The sequence below is a fragment of the Lygodium microphyllum genome, chromosome 29 (assembly GCF_053477565.2).
Source record: "Lygodium microphyllum isolate KBCC chromosome 29, Lygodium_microphyllum_v1.1.10, whole genome shotgun sequence".
In the NCBI taxonomy this organism is placed as follows: domain Eukaryota; kingdom Viridiplantae; phylum Streptophyta; class Polypodiopsida; order Schizaeales; family Lygodiaceae; genus Lygodium; species Lygodium microphyllum.
Window position 1 is genome coordinate 34,784,925 of NC_141163.1, and position 19,303 is coordinate 34,804,227.

Below are 19,303 nucleotides of genomic sequence, written 5' to 3' on the forward strand. Positions count from 1 at the left end.
AACTACACAATGTTGGGTATGAGTGTGAGATTTCCATATAGCCTACAATGCCCAGTATCACACGCAATGAAAATAATGAGAAGAATCTCATGATAGAGGGAACAATATCAAATATTCTTAAGTCTCTCCCAAAAGCGTGAGAGAGAAATCGAGCTTGCATAAAGCCGAGTATCTACTACCGACCTTTGAGTAGCAAGGCAACCATTGTGAACATGCGAAACCACATGCACCCGCACATATAAATGAACAAAACAAGATTCACCTATGTTGAATGACTAAATAGATTGTGAGAAACAAGCTTTAGGAAGATCTAGCAATGTTCATATACACAAACCTTATTTCCTTTGCACAAAATTAGCTCTACATCTTCTTTCTCACAATTCACTTATCAAGTGACCAAAATAAGCTTTCGTAGCATTAAAAGAGCTACTTTCCAGCTTTTCCAAGTAAGAGTTTTGAAAACTAGTGTTCTCATCAGGGTTTTTGCCTTTCCGGTTTTGCAGAAAAGGAGTTCACGGAATGTCCAACCTTAAAAGCAACAATAAATTAGATTGGGCAAGCTTTATCCAGTAGAACCTAGGGAGCTTGTAATTCCAAGGTGGCCAAGTATAGATTATAGTCCATCCATTGATGTGAGGGAGCGGGGCAGGAACATTCCTTCCAGGAAATGCCTGCTGCAAACATTCCTGCAGATAGGAAGTTGGACTGTGTTCCACATTCCTAACAATGGCATTCCAGCATACCTATTGGCCACCATTCCCCCCCTATCCATGTTGCTATTATGCCCAAGGGAGGTTGGAGGAGATCTCTTAGACTGGTCTCCTTGGACGCTTGGGCAGAGATCATACGGACTTAGAAAGCAATTGTGTGCGCTACATAAAGAGGGCCAATATTCAGATATAAGGATTTCAAAGGGCAAATATCTTTTCAGATCTTCAAACTTCAAACTACAATCACATCAAATGAAAGATATCACATATGGAAGCATATTTCTAACATCATGGCCTGGTACATACAGATAGTAAGATCCCATCGAGGCTACAAAGGACCAGCATCAGAGAACATGGGAGGGAAGGGTTCTGAGGACGAGGACGGGGACGGGGACAGGGATGGGGATAGGAATCACCATCCCCTGCCACTATAAGAGGGGGAACTAACATGAGGCCATATGGGCAGGAGATGACTAGGATGGGAAGCTAGAAAATGGCTGTCCCGTGTTACTATGACCAACACACTTCGACCTCTGATTTACTCACTCACATTTGAACAAAGAACATTGATACCATCAGAGGCAAATGAGTTGACTCAAGGCAGATTTAGCACATACAAGGAGAATCACACGTCCTACTGGCACTAGGATTTAGACACCTTCTTTCACTTAGTGATTCCACGAGTATTTTGGCATACAGAATGCCAAAGTGGTCATTCTAGTAGCCCTTGTACTAGGCATTCTCCTTTTAGAGCAGCCAGCTTGAGAAATGTCTATTTCCTATGCTAATTTCATTATTCTGGATGTTTGCATCTGTTCTCTAACCTTAGTGATGATTATAAGAGGGTTTCTATTAGTAGCTACATTTCTTGGGGGAAAAGTTGTATTTTAGCATACAGAGTGCCAAAGTGGTCATTCTCGTAGCCCTTGTACTAGACATTCTCCTTTTAGAGCAGCCAGCTTGAGACATGTCTATTTCCTATGCTAATTTCATTATTCTGGATGTTTGCATCGGTTCTCTAACCTTAGTGATGATTATAAGAGGGTTTCTATTAGTAGCTTCATTTCTTGGCGGAAAAATTGAAACTCTTTAATACTGCTAGTGACACAAAAAATTTCAGAATGTATGTAAATTACCAACAGTTGTTTACATGAACCATAGAAAACTTGAAAAAGCAAGAAAAGCATCTAGACTTAACAGCCAGCAAAAGCGCTACACCAAGAATGAGACATGTATATTGCAATCATCTACAACGAAAAAAAGAAAGAAAAAGAATTTAAAGACAACAGAGCTACAAACCTCCAGAACTTGTACGGCATCTTCAACTTGTGCTAAATCATCCTTAAAGAAGGCTTTGAACCTCATAGCTTCTAATCTTTGAAAAGCATTTGGAACTTGTAAAACTGACTTTAAAAACCGCTCAGCAGGACCAAGCTCTGATTTGTCACCAGAAAAGTCAAGTAAACCTTTTTGCTCTTCTTGTGTTGGACACATTTTCACCAGAACGTCTAAAAGCTCAGAGCTCAACCCATCACCTGTCAAAAGTAGATTTAACTGTTTGTATCACTAATCTACTTAAAATAATCTGCAATTGGCAATATAAGGATTAAATATCAAAAGCCACCCTCTTATTAAATTGCATGGTTGAATTCATACACGATCATTCAATGACCTCACTCAAATTTTTATACAGCAGATGAATGTGTGTGTGTGTGTGTGTGTGTGTGTGTGTGTGACATTGAAAATGAAGTTATAAGTTTATACAGATGTCTTTTCAAAAACAGAAAATAAAAGTGCATAACATTCAACATTGTCATGAGAGAACAAATGCGAAGAGCTATCATGTGGACAATCATCTTGTTTAATTCTGAAGTGCGCAACATTCAACATTGTCACAAGAGAACAAATGCGAAGAGCTATCATGTGGACGATCATCTTGTTTAATTCTAAAGGGGATGTAATATCCACGTAGGTGTCCAATTTTTTGCTTTTCTTCTATTTGGTCGCATAGGGAGGATGTAATTGGCAGGTGTTGTGTGATAGACATTTATTACATTTACAGACATTCAATCCATTTAAACACTCAATCAATCACAAAAATAATGAAAAGCAAAATATCTAAGATAGTAGGACACAAAACCAAAGCACTGCTGTGGGCCTCAGGAGAGAGAGACAGGGAGAGAGAGAGAGAGAGAGAGAGAGAGACACACACACACAAAATTAATTTCGCCATCCTATATCTTGTAATCATGTAATCTTGTACTTTTTTCATAATTAATACAATTACCTTTTACAAAAAAAAAGAGAATTAATTTCCCCTCAGGCAATCAAGACGCTGGGCAGCTTTTGAGCAGAAACTGTCAGAGATCATAGCCTGGTTTCAGGCAGCCAGCAGCTGCACAGTCCAGCTGCACAGTCGGACTGCCACGTGGCAGTCCGACTGCCTGCAGCTGATTTTTATCAGGCTGAGCCCTATTTTGGCGCCCCATTCTAGGCAGATTTTCGCCTATTTATTGCTGACGTTTTCAGCAGTCTGGCATTCATTCTCTGTCACAGATTACAGACCGGTGCCGTGCAGATCTCTGTCTCCGTTCGCAGATTTCAGACAGCAGACAGTGCAGACTGCAGCAGACTTCGAGGTGGACAGCAGGTCGCATCGTCGAGGTGGAGACACGCAATCCAGCGCACTGCGCCCGTGTATATCTTTGTATTCAGCATTCTTTATACAGCAGATCTTCAGTGTACACTGTCTCTTTCTCTCCCTTCTCTCTCTGCGTTCTCTCACTCTCAGTCCTACGCTTCCGCACCGCTGCACTCTGACATGGTATCAGAGCAGTGTTAGAGGGCTGACTGAGCGCAGAATCAACCTGAAGAGGAGTTTCCATCGCGACACAAATTTGCGTTTTTTGCGTTTAAGGGCAGACAGGAGGCCTGCGCCTTGGAACAAGGCTGAAACGAGTGTGGGCGCACAGGAAAGGAGTACAGGTGGTGGATTTGCTGCTGTTTACTGCTGTTTGTCGCGGAGAAAGTTTGAGTTTTCAACCTAAAAGTGCAGGTTTTGCTTTTTCATCGCCTCCGGCGGGTGAAGGAGCTTCGGGACGCTGAAGAGCCTTAGCAGGCTGAGTCTACTCAGTCAGAGGGGGCTGCTTTTGCGTTTGAGAAGGCATTGCAGGTGAAGATGTCTACAGAGATGGACTTGGAGTTCCAGGCGATTATGGACCGGAAGGTGCCTGTCCTACCGGCTCTTCCTACAGATCAGAAGCTCGACGGCGACAACTACCGCATATGGCGCGTTATGATGTTGGCCATACTGGAGTCCTATGATTTGGCGGAGTTGGTACAGGAAGATATTGACCGGCCTTCGGTAAGAGATGAGTCCAAACTCTCTTCCGATGCTCGTGCGGAGTTGTCCAGGGCCCAGTCTCATTGGGACAAACTGAATGCCAGGATTCGATCCTTTCTCTTTCTATCATGCACTACAGCCGTGATCGCTCACATCGAGCACTTGACGGTGGCTCGTGAGATATGGCTGGAGCTTGATCAAATGTACAATCGGATGACCCTGATGAAGAGGGTTTCTTTGGAGGTACAGATGCGGACCTTGTCCGTCAATAAGTCTTCTTCGCTAAGGGAACACATTAACAAGCTAAGGCAGCTACAGATGCAGGTTCAGAATGCGGGGAAGGCGATCTCCTTCGAAGACATGGCGATTACACTCTTGTCCCAGTTGCCGCCACGATTCGGTACATTTTACTCTGCCCTTATTGCTTCGGGGCGAGAGTCTACTCTTCGGTGGGAGGAGTTGGTTCCTATGGTCTTGGACCAAGAGGAACAGTTAAAGGGACAGAATGCTTCCAAGACGGAGGCGTTGACAGGTCAAGCCTCTCAGAAGAAGGGGAAGGACCAAAAGAAGAAGAAGGGGGATAACAAGTCCAAGAAGGACAAGGAGAAGGACAAGGACAAAGACTCCACATGCCATATTTGTGGAAAGACTGGCCATTGGAAGAAGGATTGCCCTGACAAAGACTCGAAGGACACCAAGAAGAAGGAAACCAAGGATTCTGGAGCGGTGGCTGCACCCTCATCAGCTGCATTTCTACATTTAGTTGTCATTGAGGACGCTTCACCGAATGCTTCTGATGCTGCGATGGCGGCTTCCCAATCTCGAGAGTGGATTATTGATAGTGGTGCCTCACGGCACATGACTCCTTCATCAGATGGTGTTACCCAGCTGCGCCCGTCGCGTGGGCAGGTTCTCATTGGAGACAGCTCTTCAGTTTCTATTGCAGGTCGGGGTAAGATGCAGCTTATTCCGGATGGACGAGGTGGCACCCATACTTCAGAGGTTTTGCATGTACCAGGATTGGGGTACCATCTCCTTTCAGTCCATAAGATTTGTTCCCTTGGTCTTCTGGTGGAGTTTGACAGTTCTACAGTGCGAGTCCTTGATCGTGAATCGAGGAAGGTTCTATCATCTGGATATGAGGAGAACGGCATTTACAAACTGAAGTCTTCCACTGCCCTCTCTACTATTCTTCTTACCTCACAGTCACAGTCTGAATTATGGCATGCTAGGTTTGGTCACCTGAACTATGACTATCTTCGGAAGGCGTCACGGGGACAGCTTGTTCGAGGGTTGCCGGATATAGTGGTGAGCCAGCAGCCATGTGTCTCCTGCATAAAGGGGAAGCAGCATAGGGATGCCATTCCCCACACCGCTTCGCGGCGGTCTACTTCACCAATGGAGTTAGTATCTACGGATCTATGTGGCCCTATGAGGAATGAGTCCCTGCGTGGGAGCTCGTACTTCATGCTGATCGTGGATGACTATAGCAGGATGACATGGGCCTACTTTTTGGCACTAAAATCAGAAGCTTTCTCGCACTTCAAGGATTGGCTTCTCTTTGAGGAGAACCGATCAGGCCGGAAGTTGAAGACCTTGCGATCCGACAAGGGAGGTGAATTTGTCTCTAATGAATTTGCTCGGTTTTGTGCAGATAGAGGAATTCACCAGGAGTTTGCCAATACGAATACTCCACAAGAAAATGGTATTCTCGAACGGAAGAACCGTAGTGTGATCGAGATGGCGCGCACCATGATGGAGCACCGACAGATCCCCCAGGTTCTGTGGGCCGAGGCTGTGGCTACTGCAGTCCACATCCTTAACCGATCTCCTACTTCGGCCGTGGAAGGGATGACTCCATTTGAGGCGTATTTTGGGTCGAAGCCAGATGTTTCTTACTTTCGTGTCTTTGGGTGTGATGCCTATGTTCACATTCCCAAAGCTCACCGTGACAAATTCGAAGCGGCTTCCCGCAAACAGGTATTTGTTGGCTACAGCTCCCAGTCCCAAGGCTACCGACTCTATGATCCCGTCAAGCGGGATGTATATACTAGCCGTGATGTGCGGTTTGTGGAGGTTCCGGCTTCTTCAACGGGTGAGGAGCATCCCGTTCTTGGAGATCCAGGGGAGAGTTTGGCTCCTTCTACAGTTCCACTGGAGCCTGTGCCGTTTGATTATGATTCTGTTTCTGACACAGAGTCTACTGTTCCACCGGCTCCTTCTGAGGAGTTACCACCGGTGGACATTCCAGAGTCTTCTACTGATGGAGAACGACGAGGGGAGGTTCGGCCTCCTCCTCGCTGGGCCCGTGACACACTCCGTGATTCAGGGATCGAGGGGGTTCCTGAGGAGTGGGGACCGCAGGATGGTCCGCGGCGGTCACGGAGGCACCAGGCGCATTCTTCGGAGCTTGTGTGCTCCAATTATTGTTTGATGTCCCGAGTTATGCAGGATCGAGAGCCCACCTCCGTGAAGGAGGCTTTACAATCCGCCCCATGGAAGAAAGCTATGGAAGCTGAGTTGGAGGCTATTGAGAGGAATGGCACTTGGTCACTTGTGCCACGCCCCCCGAAAAAGAAGGTGATTGGAGTCAAGTGGGTCTTCAAGACCAAATATCTCAGTGATGGTACTTTGGATAAGCACAAGGCTCGCCTTGTTGCTAAGGGTTTTGCCCAGCGCCCAGGGATTGACTGTCATGACACCTTTGCCCCTATAGCCCGTATGGCAACCATTAGAGCTGTTCTTGCTTTGGCTGGCCATAGGAGATGGCCTGTTTATCAGCTGGATGTGAAGTCGGCCTTCCTGAATGGTGATTTGAAGGAGGAGATCTACGTTGAGCAGCCTCCTGGCTTTGGTTCTTCGGACGGGAAAGTCTACAGGTTGAAGAAGGCCCTGTATGGTCTCAAGCAGGCCCCGGGAGCTTGGAACGAGAAGATTGATTCGTTCCTCCAATCTCAGTTGGGATATCGGCGGTCCAAGGCCGATCTGCAGCTGTATGTTCACACTTCCGAGGATGGTTGTGTGCTGTTTGTATTATATGTTGATGATTTGATTGTCACAGGTGATGATGCACAGCAGGTCCAGGAGACAAAGTCAGCTTTACATCGGACGTTCGAGATGACGGATTTGGGGCTACTCCATTTCTTTTTAGGACATGAGATTTTTCAGTCTCAGAGGGGGATCTTTCTCTCCCAACAGAGATATGTACAGGAGCTCTTGGTGTCTTTTGAGATGGAAGATTGTCGGGCCCTCTCTACTCCTATGGATCCGAACTGGAAGGCCACTTCCCACTCAGCTTCTCCTTTGGCGGATGCTTCCCGCTATCGACAGTTGATAGGGTCTTTGATTTGGCTTCTCAACACCAGGGTTGATCTATGTTTTGCTGTTGGGCTCTTGGCAGGGTTCATGAGTGAACCTAAGACGGTGCATTGGCAGGCTGCTCAGAGGATACTTCGGTATCTGAGGGGGACGTATGATTTGGGGATTCATTACCCCGCAGGGACAGATGGGTCAGATCTTGTACTTACAGGTTGGAGCGACTCGGATTGGGCCGGTGACGTGGACCACAGGCGGTCTACAACAGGTTACTGCTTTACTTTGGGTGCAGGTGTTATTTCTTGGAGTAGCAAGAAGCAGCCCACGGTAGCCCTTTCGTCTACTGAGGCGGAGTATCGGGCCGCGTCTTCCACCACATGCGAGGTTGTGTGGCTTCGGAGACTGTTGGAGGAGCTTGGGTGCTCCCAGACTCGTCCTACATTGCTGCGATGTGACAATGAGAGTTGCATTGCCTTGGCGAGGAATCCTGTTTTTCATGCCCGGACGAAGCACATTGAGATCCAGTACCACTTCATCCGAGAAAAGCTTTTGGATGAGACCATCACTGTGGAGTATTGCAAGACGGAGGATAATCTTGCGGATTTGTTTACGAAGGCGCTTCCTCAGGCTCTACTTCGGCAACATTCCAGATCCCTCAGGCTTCTGCCCTGTCCAGACTCTGAGAGGGGGTGTCAGAGATCATAGCCTGGTTTCAGGCAGGCAGCAGCTGCACAGTCGGACTGTGCAGTCGGACTGCCACGTGGCAGTCCGACTGCCTGCAGCTGATTTTTATCAGGCTGCGCCCTATTTTGGCGCCCCATTCTAGGCAGATTTTCGCCTATTTATTGCTGACGTTTTCAGCAGTCTGGCATTCATTCTCTGTCGCAGATTACAGACCGGTGCCGTGCAGATCTCTGTCTCTATTCGCAGATTTCAGACAGCAGACAGTGCAGACTGCAGCAGACTTCGAGGTGGACAGCAGGTCGCATCGTCGAGGTGGAGACACGCAGTCCAGCGCACTGCGCCCGTGTATATCTTTGTATTCAGCATTCTTTATACAGCAGATCTTCAGTGTACACTGTCTCTTTCTCTCCCTTCTCTCTCTGCGTTCTCTCACTCTCAGTCCTACGCTTCCGCACCGCTGCACTCTGACAGAAACCTCACCCCCACGAAATCAAGAAAAACTGATGAACAGATCCCCCTCTGGTCAGTTATACCTCCAACAAAGGTTATCCTTAAAAAGGCACCTCAAAACTCTATATCCTGATTCCTAACTTTGGAAAACATCCTCGCTAGGCTGAATACATATCCAAAACTTAAAAGCCATATTCACAGAAAATGTATTGTGAAGAATACTGTTGGAACTGTCCAGATCAGCACTGGTTGCTTAAATGAGGCTGCTAGCAGCAACCAGACTTCACAGCAGTAGCATGAACATTTCACAAGTACAAATCTTGTTGCTCTAATACAATTGTTGGGTGAATAAATAGACCTAGATATATACCCAAGCCTTTGACCCTTATTAAATGCTTGATGGTGCAAAGGGTCTTCACCCTTACACACATACCAAGGTGTGTGCATATCGAGCTAAACAATAACTAACAATCACCTTGGCTACTATTATCCTCTCAACTTTCCAGCTATGGTGCAAGTGCTACTATTTTTCTCGTCCCCACAAGGTGGACCATGTTTCACTCTGATCTCAACTACTAAGGAGTCACTCCCCCTCTAGAACTAGAGAGTCATGAGGGATGACCACAACACTCGGGCTAGAAGGTGGAAGAGGAGGGTGTTGACAGCCTTCGCCTTCACCACAAAATATGGCCGTCGCCTTGGCTGGATGACCTAAATCACAGTCAAAGTTAGAAGACGAAGAGGATGATGACTCATCAGAGGAGTCCTTACCCTTCTTCTCTTTCTCTCCTTCCACAATGCCATTAGTTCCTTGCAACCCTTTCAAAGATACCCCTTCTTGCCACAATGATAGCCTTGTGCCTTCATCGTCTTCTTCCGGCCACCCCTCTTTGGAGCTACATATGCGTCTGTTAGATTTATTTATCCTTGTGTGAACACACATTATTGTGTAAAAGTGTGTGTTTAAATGTGACCACCATTTAAACCACTTAGCAATACATGAGGGTCAAAGGGTTAGCTACACAGCTTAGCCTATATATTCAAGCCCTATCACTTGTACTTTTACACACATTATTGTGTGTTAAAGTGTGTTTAGGTTTGACCACCATTTACACCACTTAGCAATAAATGAGAGCCAAAGGGTTAGCTACACAACTTAGCCTATATACTCAAGCCCTATCACTTGTACTTCATCACACGTATCACACTCCGATCATTATCAATCTGAATCCTCGATTTGTGTGTACTTGCTCGTCCATAGAGTTCCATCTGCCATAGCCTGCGAGTCACACGCAAGCACCATACCCAACATTGGTATCAAAGCCAATGACATTGCCACTGCCTCCCCCATGAACCTCTAGGTCTTCTCTAACAATTCACGCCATTTTAACTATTCCAGCATACCCAACTCAGCCTGAGCTACCAATTGTGACACGCCATTTTTTTGCCCAATGGTCTTCTTGTTCTGTCTGTCCCAGCACTGTCAGTTTTGAAAGGTGGTGTTTGGCTCGTGCAGCCCAGGCCCTGCCCTATTGCTATGGAGTCAAGGACTTCTGGTTGCTGCCTTTAGTACCTAGAAGAAGAAGTAGAAGAAGAAGAAAGACAAGAAGAAAAAGGAGGTGTACACCCTGGCCTCACACCATTTAGGCATCCAAGCAAAGTGGATATTAGTCCTAAATGTATGTGCATGGATGTTGTTCTCATTTTGAGTATAGCTTTTTGGTTGAAATAGAAATGTGATATACGACCCATACCTATTTTGAATAGCAAGATAGTTCAAAACGAGTTGGAGTGTTACTGTTATAAGATCGCATGTCTAACGAAGTATTTGAAAGTAGCATGCCAACTATTAAGAGGATCACATGTCTAGAGAAGTATTTGAAAGTACCTTGCCAACTACAAGAGGGTCTTTGAAGTAGTACAAAGGTGGAGAATATATCTCTAATTACTTTGACATGTACCTTACTAAACATGGGATCAGAAGAGAGTTAATTTGCAACTATACACCCCAGCCAAATGGTGTAGCAGAAAGGAAAAATAGGGTACCGATGGAATCAGCAAGAGCTATGCTGATGAGAAGAGTTTGCCAAATGGTTATTGGGCTGAAGTAGAAGTGACTGCCTTGTTGACCTGTCCGTCAAACGCTAGCAATGTCATCTCAACCAGCCATGCATGCAGTCCAACACATCTGTCTTGCACTGTTATTCCTCTCCAGGCGCCTCCCCCGACAAACCTACGAGTTGTCACATGTTCTACTGAGTGTGCTAAGTCGCTTGCATTCCAATCCTGTCCTGATCCATCACAACCTAACATAGTCACATGGAATGGAAAATGGGAACAGGGATGACCACGATTTGCCATTCCATGTGGCTATATAGTCACATGCAATAGGCATGAAACGTGAAATGGGAACGGGAAACAAGAACAGGGGACCCAAAAATGGACATTCCATGTGATTATGGAACCTAACCACTCCAATGGCTACCATCTCCATGGACTGGCTGTTGCCCATCTCTCTAGCTATGGTCATCGCTATCTGCTGCTGCCATCCTAATCATATGCACATTACCCAAACTTGCATTTGGTCCCAACAAACATCTTCACTCTAGATGTCTCCACTCCCTCTATAACTACTCCAACCCCTATCAGACTGCTTTCAACTATCATCCTTATCAACACGACTATGTGGACAGCTGCATTTTATCTGAATGGGCCACCTGCTATTGCTCATCACTCATAGGTCCTTATCACTAGTCTGTTTTGATCCTCCTGCTACCCCCTGTTCTCTGCCGCATTCATCTCTTGCATCATCCATCATCATCTAAAGATTATGGCTAGGCAAGACATTCTTGTGATTATGTTGTGTTTTGGTTACTAGCTCAATGCCTGCTTTTTACAAACTTCTACTTTGGTCTACTGCATTGACTAGCCCACGGCTACTGCATTTCATCAACCTCAACTCCAATCTACTGCATCCTCATCAACTGCTACTTCAAAATGATGGTTGCTACACTCGGGATCTGTCAACAAAAGGATGACACTCCCTCATCCCGCTCCCACAAGAGTCTTCAGTTGTTGGACTGCTTTGCTTTTGAGCATTGGGTACATTCATTCATTATTAGTATTCATCAGTCGTTCAATTTCATCTTCATTCTTCAATTTTGCATTTTGAATCATTGTCTTTGTTCATTATGTTTCAGCCATGTTCATACACTCTGTTTTCTTTTGCAAAGCCTAGCATAACTCCAACCTACTTGAATTTATCTCAGGATATGTGTTCATTCAGTGTCCATATAAGCCATTTGAAAGAACAACTAGGGGCAAGGTGAACTGATCGTCTCGATTTAGAAAGTCCTATGCTTGGAAGATACACCTTATAATGTTCCACTCAAATCCAGATTAATTCTTGGCCACAAAAACAGAAAAATTGCCCAAAGACAAAGGTTAACAAGGGCTTTGATAGGCTTGCTTGAGAGTTTCCTTATTTTCATATCATCCTTGAGGATATTGCTAAGAGCAACAATCATTCATAAGGGGGGAAGTATTACATCCTTGGACACCTTGGGGACATTTATAGTATGCCCATTGACCACTAACTATTTAGTCACTAGGTATAAAAGCATCCTTAAAGGTTGGGACAATTAAAGGGTCTCGCAATGTGAATGCATCCTAGCTTGCTAGGACAGTTGAGGAGTTCTATAAAAAAAGGCTCAAGGCTCATTTGTGTGACATCTATCTCTAAACCTTGGGCAACTTAATCCACACATCAAGATGTTGTGGGCTAATGGTATAGGACATCAATCCTTATAATGGGAGCTTGGCCAATATGTTGGGTCCCAAGCTCAAGAGTACTCAACGTTTCTCTTTGCACGTGTATGGCTTGTGTCATGTCATGTGTGTAGGTAGGAGATCTATGGGGGCATTTCAATGTGTGTTCAATATAAGAGTGTGTGTGTCAAAGAGTGTCAAGGATGATCAAGACATGGGCGGCTTTCTTTTCCACAAGCAAGAGGGAATTTTGGCCCTAAAATGCATCATAAGCTTATTTGGAGACATTACACTGCTCATTTCATCTATGTAACTAGTCCCACTACTTGTAGCGAAAGCTTTTCATACATAGCCACATGGAACGATGAACGGAAAATGATAACAAGAACAAGGAACACAATTGGAACGGGAAGGTCCCATTCCAAGAATGGGGGGAATGGGAAATTTAAAAATAGTTAAATTTTAGGATTTTCAAAATAATTCTGCATTAAACAACTCCACAAGCATTCAAAGACACTCTAAAAGCACACCTTAAACATCATATTGCATGAATGATGCAAGATATATTAAGACCAATCAATCTTACAAATAAAACTTGAGTAAATAGTGCATACAACCAAAAAAAAAAGTTAAAACTCTAACGATTAAGCTTTAAAGACTCAAGAGCCATAATTTACATATGTTCGAAGGCTGAATACCATATCAAAGCATCATGAAAGAGTGAAGGCCCAAGTGGCAAGGCCAACAGTACATAAAAAATAAAGTGGAGAGTTAAGACTTAAGAATTATGAGTCATAACTCAAACTAAATACGGAGTCCTAACTAATGTAAGTAGTGAGTACTCAATAAACTACTATCAAAAAGTTACATCATATTCCACCCAGAACCCCCCCCCCCCCCCCCCCCCAAAAAAAAACAAAATATGCCCCACCCAAACCCAAAAAAAAAAAGAGTAAAAAAAGTTGCAACGGGAGGCTTGGAATGTTCCAACCTTGGGATATTGTGGAATGGCTGACATGGAATGTTTGGAATGGCTGTTCCTAACATGGAATCAGAGGCTTGGAACATTGTGGAACAACTGATATGGAATGTTCCAGAAGATGGAATGTGTTTCCCGTCCCTCACATTCGGGAACAGCATTCCGGTGTTCCAAAGGCCCCATTCCACCCATTCCATGTTGTTATGTTTTCATAGAGGTATCAGCTTACGACCACAAGGTTGTAGATGTTTTTGTTCCTCCTCCATGGATACAAGCTCCTGGAAATCACATTGTCAAGCCTTTTAAGTCACCAAAAAGGACTCTCTCCACTATCTAGCAAAGACAATTCTCTTCATAACAAACAAGGTTTTTTTGTGTAGATGTTTAGCGGCTGCACTTCCTGTGGAATTTTTATTGGCAAACATAAGTATTTTTTAGACTTCCTACGAAAGATGTACCAACAGTCCAAAGACCGTTTATCATATGCTATGGTCATGTCCAGCTGTGAAGTCCTCCTTGAACACTCAATTAAGTTTCTTGAAGATCAGATTGCCATGGACATATTTTTGCATAAACATTCGGATCTTGGCTTGCTTTCTCTCCATTACCAAATTTCTCGCTCTTCATCACTTCGACAAGGTTTCCAGCTCCCTAGACTTCCTAAGAACACACGTGTTATACAAACTGTAAACTAGACTGCCAGCAACTAGAAGGTCAATGAAATCCACCATCATGGAGTAAAAAATTCTACAGAAACACAGTGAGTCAAATGCAATGCTCTAGTCATCATTCTTGCCAGCTCATTTCCATAGCATAAACTTTTGCTTCTCTTAGAGATACCTTCAAGCAAGGCATCACATATGTCTTGCGTAGAAATATGTAATGCTCGCAGCTGAATGGCCATGTGGTGAGCTTTTTTTGCATCAAGGATTCCTTTTGGCTTTGATGGAACAGATGATTTGCTGATCTGCTTGACAGTGGTATTTGCGTTAACACCAAACAAGCTTGCTATTTCATCTTCATTCAACCTGTCAGCAGAAGAAAATGCTGAGGTGAGGCAATTAAAAAGCACAAGCTTTGCCCAGAAAATGCAGGTTGAGATCAATCAAATTCAGTATATCGCATGCACCTTTACCCTACCCAGCACAAAACACAGAAATATGTGATGAAAATTCATTGTATTCTTATCAGTTTGCACATACTCGATATATTAAGCAATCATACTCCTAATGTTGAAGTATAAGACATTCACGACACCAACTACACGGACCTCCTGAGTCCCACTAAAAAGGACAAAACCATGAACTTCAAGGCATGAATTCTGCTGTCATATTATGTGCTCAAGCCAGTAAAACCTCAAGAGTATTGACTTTATAAACATAGCACAGAAACAAAGATACATGCTGGTACAAATCTAAACAATCTGCATACTTACTGAAAAGAGCCCGATTTGAGCCTGTCCCAAACCATGGAACGTGATGGATCTGCTCTGACTTTGTCCCAGTGCAAGGGCTTTAGCTTTTGCACATTCTGAGCCGCATCCACTTGTGGGCCTTGAGGAGGTTTAGAGTTGGAAGGTGGACGAGGAGCAGAACCAGGTGGTGCAGGGGGGCCACGTGGAGGAGGTGGTGCTGGAGGAACCTTTGCACCAGGTCCTGGGGGCGGGGGAGCAGGAGGGCCCTTTGCCCTAGGTGCTGGAGGAGGCACCAAGGGAGGTAAAGGAGGTGGTGGGGGTGGCACAACTTTGGTGGAACTGTCAGTAGTCCCAACAGAATCAACTGGTGGGATAGAAGCCTTGGCATTTGGAGGAAGAGGTGGTGGTGGCGGTGGCACTGGAGGAGCTTTTTTAGCTTGTAATGGTGGAAGAAGTGGCGGCCGTGGCAGCAGGAGCTTTTTTAGCTTGTAATGGTGGAAGAAGTGGCGGCCGTGGCAGCAGTGGCAGTGGTGGTGGTGGTGGTTGGGGGAGTTGACTTACCTCGGGGAGTGAAGGACGTGCAAGTGATTCATTGACGCTTGGTAAGGAAGTTGTTAAAGAAAGGGGTGGGGGTGGGGATGGGGATGGGGTTGGTAATGATGACGGTGGCAGTTTTGCCACAGACAAAACCTCTGCAGTTGGAGGAGGAAATAGAGACAGCACAAGAGCACCCTTTGCGCTAGGTATGGAGGGAATTGTTGACATGAGCTGCTTCTCAGTCTCCACCTCATGTAGAAAATGAGCAGAGCTATCATTAGACAACTTCAAAGAGGAGGTGGATGTTTCCAAAGTTTCACCAGTTACAATTTCATTAGTTGGACCCTTCGGAATGGAGGGGGCAGCACCAAATGATTCTGACACAGTATCATTATTCAATGATGACAAGGTGGGAGCTTTTGATTTTTGTCCTTGAAGAGAAGACGGAGGTGGGGCTGTCAATGTATGAGAAGCTTGACTGGAGAATGCTGCAGCAACAGACTTGACAGGTATTGGAGGTAGAATCTCACTGGAAGAAGAATTTTGCCGAGCTTTAACAATAGCAGCTGATACAAGAGCAGGAGGTAGAGGGAGAGGTGGAACAGGCTGTGTAGTAAAAGAAAAAACTGCAGGAGGGGCTACATTGCTTTTTTTTGATGGAAAACGCAGCTCAGAACTGAGCGGATCAGATTTGGCTAGATTGCCAGTTGTAGCATTAGTAGTCAACAGATCAAAAGATTGGTCACACATTCCATCTGTAGAGGCAGACCCAGTAACCCATGCATTTGAAGGCCTGTGTAGTTCAGCAATTTTTGTGCTGATAAAGCTTGATAGTGCTCCCTGGCCAGCTTGCTTTGGATTAAGAACTTCATTTGCCACTACAGATGATATATCTGGAAAAGACGATAATGACAAAGAGTTCTGTAAATTTAATGGCATGATTGAAGATTGACCTGGAATGTGACTTTCACCAGGCAGCTTTTCTGTATGGGGTCGAAGTCCTGGCACTGTTTCCTTCATCGGAGGTGAAAAGGACAACAGCTGGGTTGATGGTTGCCTTGAAAGAGAGTAATCCATTGCTACAGATGATGATAAACTGATTCCTGTGGACACAGAATTAGGGCAATTGTCTACAAGTGATGCTACACTTGTTTCTGTGTCCATAGAAACTGAGAGATTGCCTGTAACAGCCATTGCCTGTTGTAAGACAGATGAATCTGTAGGCAAACGATCTGAATAAGAGGTATTCAGATTGCTCAGCAGAAAACCTTGCCCAAAATCTCCAACGATTGAGCCAGTACTAAGGTCCAATGATTCATTTGTGTCCTTAGTCGCATCCCTTCCAGGTCTTTTTCCATTTTCAAGTTTGGGAGTAGGATGGAGAGATACTGCAACTGCAGATTTAGGTGGTTGAGAAATTGTCGAAGAAGCTGGCCCTGCTATTGCAGAAGCACAGGCGTCAGTCTTGTCAGGTAATGGACACATGCTAGTAAGCTCCTGTGCTTTCTTGAAAGAGGGAGGTGCTGAGTTACTTCGAAAACCAACAGGACCTATCCATTCCATGCTTCCGAGCTTCTTATCCACTTCCTCCTTTGAGTCATGAGCCTCAGTAATGTCATATTTTTGTGTGGGTGAAGTTGGCCAACCTGGCACAACGTTCTGCATCATCGTCGACTCATTAGGGGCACCAGCACCCCCCTGAAATTTCCAAAAATGACTTCGAATACCTGTATTCAATAAGGGATTATCATAGGTCGAATTGAAAATACTGTCCTCTTTCTTCTTTGCAGGCCTGCGTTTCTGGTAGAAGCAAAAGATTGCCACAGCAATGATTGAAGTTACTACCGCTGTGATGACAACAGCAATAATAACTACCTTGATATTTGATGGGCTCTTGAGTCCCGGTGCTAAAGCAGGAGCAGAAATGGGTTGACTAGCTGGCGGTTCCATAGGTTCGAGAATTGAGTAAAGCACTGCACTTAATTTGGAAAATGAAGCAAGAATTGCAAATGTTTACGGTAGTGGTATTGTCGATTCAGAATGCTCGGTGCTGCATATCCTTGTTAATGATTTGATTAAGCCATATACATGATGAATAGCTTCCTTTGGTCCTCTTCGTTAGGCTCTCATAACTCAAGTCTTACGAGGTATAGTCCACAATGGTATAATGACATGTAGTTAATTTGTTGCTAATCTCTGCTCCACTATATGCCTCCTGCGGGATAATTCATAGAAAACTTCTACCCTGGAGCTTCGACCTCAATCAAAACACCTGAGCTGGATAGAAAAAGCATTTTTCCAGCTGCTTAAACCCCTGCAAAGACCGAGTTCCTTGCTATTTGTGGAGCCATGACCAGCCTGGTAGCTGGACGGCAGATCAGGACTGTGAGACTGCGCGAAACCATGTTAGATGCACCACCAATCAGATCATACGTGATTGCGATGGAAACGTTCTCCACGCGGGAGGTCTGGTGCAAATTCTGAGAAGGAGTACCTGGACATGCGAAATCTAGCTGCTGCGGCTGCTTCTTCTTCTTCTTCTTCTTCTTCTTCACCCTTCGTCTTCTGTTTTGTCGTTCTTCTTGGTCTCCTCTTGTCCTGTGAATCCAATCGAACGCAGAAGTCCAGTTGGAGAAGACTGCGAGCAGGGAGCGATTCTGAAGAAAACCGTGCAAGATCAGAAAATGAAGACAAAGAAGGTCTCCGGGGAATGTCAGACACCGAAGTTTCCAAGCTTCTTAGCTATCAAACACTGCCGTTTCTGTTTATTGGAGGTTCTCGGAAATGACCGTGCAAGGAGCTTTGGTTCTTCCGTCCTCTCTCTCTCTCTCTCTCTCTCTCTCTCTCTCTCTCTCTCTCCAAGGATCCAAGGAGCAAAATCAAGCTTACCTAGGAGATAGCCTTCCGGTTCTAACAAGTTCTTCAAAGAAGCCTGCTACTTCAGCTGTGTGAGTAAAAAGGCTAGCATCTATGTCTGCCATGCCAGAAGAGCTTCATCATCATCATCACAGGTCCAGACGCGCATTCGGAGGAAAAACAAAAACATTTCAATTTTGACTCGGTGTCCGTTCGGAGGCCGTGTGAATGAAAAACATTCAACTCATGCAGGTTGCTTTCCCACCACTCTTTGGAAAAAACAAGTAGTCCTGAGACGTGTCTCTTCCCGGTAAAGTTTAAACAATCCCATGCAAATGCAGACGAAAAGTAATCAAACAAATCAGCCCAAGGGTAAAGTATCCCGCCACCCCATGCAACAATAAAATTTTATCGAGTTTAAGCCAAAATTGCATCAGCATCAGACCCGTGTCAATATGTTGTTTTTCTAATAGAAATGTTTGTTTATGATTGTGTAACAATATTCTTATAATTGTAATTTGTTTTAATCTATTAATCTACTAAAATCTATTAAAATGAGCTTTACCAAACCTCTTTCCAAAGCACTAGAAGCTCTTTAGAGCCTCAAAAGCTATCCCCATTTTAACACATAGCAAGCAAAGAGGGGCAAACAAAGAAAGGAGACAAATGTAGTCAATCAATCTTCTTCTCATCAATCTATAGGGCTTACAGATAACACCTTCTTCTTTTTCTTCTTCTCTATGCTTGCTATTGGTCCCCACTATATCAACCTCCTCCTCCTCCTTTACGTTTGGTGACTCACACACACACACACACACACATTCTCTCTCTCTCTCTCTCTCTCTCTCTCTCTCTCTCTCTCTCTCTCTCTCTCTCTCTCTCTCTCTCTCTCTCTCTCTCATCCATCCAAAAGCTCATCGAGGAGACATTGTTGACCAAACTGGAATTCCTACTACAATTAGGGTGGATTGCAGTTTGTAGACGAGCAACATGATTTACGGGATCCTAATATACATTCACTTACATATTCATTTGCATTTATGCCAAAAAAGTTTATCCAATTTACTACATCATTTCCATAAATCTCCATATTCAAGAATTCAAGCTCAATGCTTTGTCTTTATGTGTTTGCAGTGCATTCTTTTGCAATTCTATATAAGCTATAGTAGCATGAGATAGGAGGTCTCACCGCCTCAATTTAGCAAATATTGCAAGAAAAAGCTCTCATAGGACACCTCATAACCTCC

The 19,303-nt window shown here is 44.6% G+C and overlaps 1 protein-coding gene across 1 annotated transcript in view; it reads right to left on the minus strand.

The window, feature by feature from the left end:
• The window catches only part of LOC148010518 (uncharacterized), a 44,183-nt gene extending 25,880 nt beyond the window's left edge, over positions 1 to 18,303 (minus strand). The window contains 6 exon segments of the mRNA XM_087671087.1: positions 2,010 to 2,245; positions 14,090 to 14,277; positions 14,685 to 15,133; positions 15,135 to 17,591; positions 17,695 to 17,857; positions 18,090 to 18,303. Coding sequence (XP_087527213.1) covers positions 2,010 to 2,245; positions 14,090 to 14,277; positions 14,685 to 15,133; positions 15,135 to 17,150 — 2,889 coding nt within the window. The 5' untranslated portion in view covers positions 17,151 to 17,591; positions 17,695 to 17,857; positions 18,090 to 18,303.
• Between the last annotated feature and the right edge of the window lie 1,000 nt (positions 18,304 to 19,303).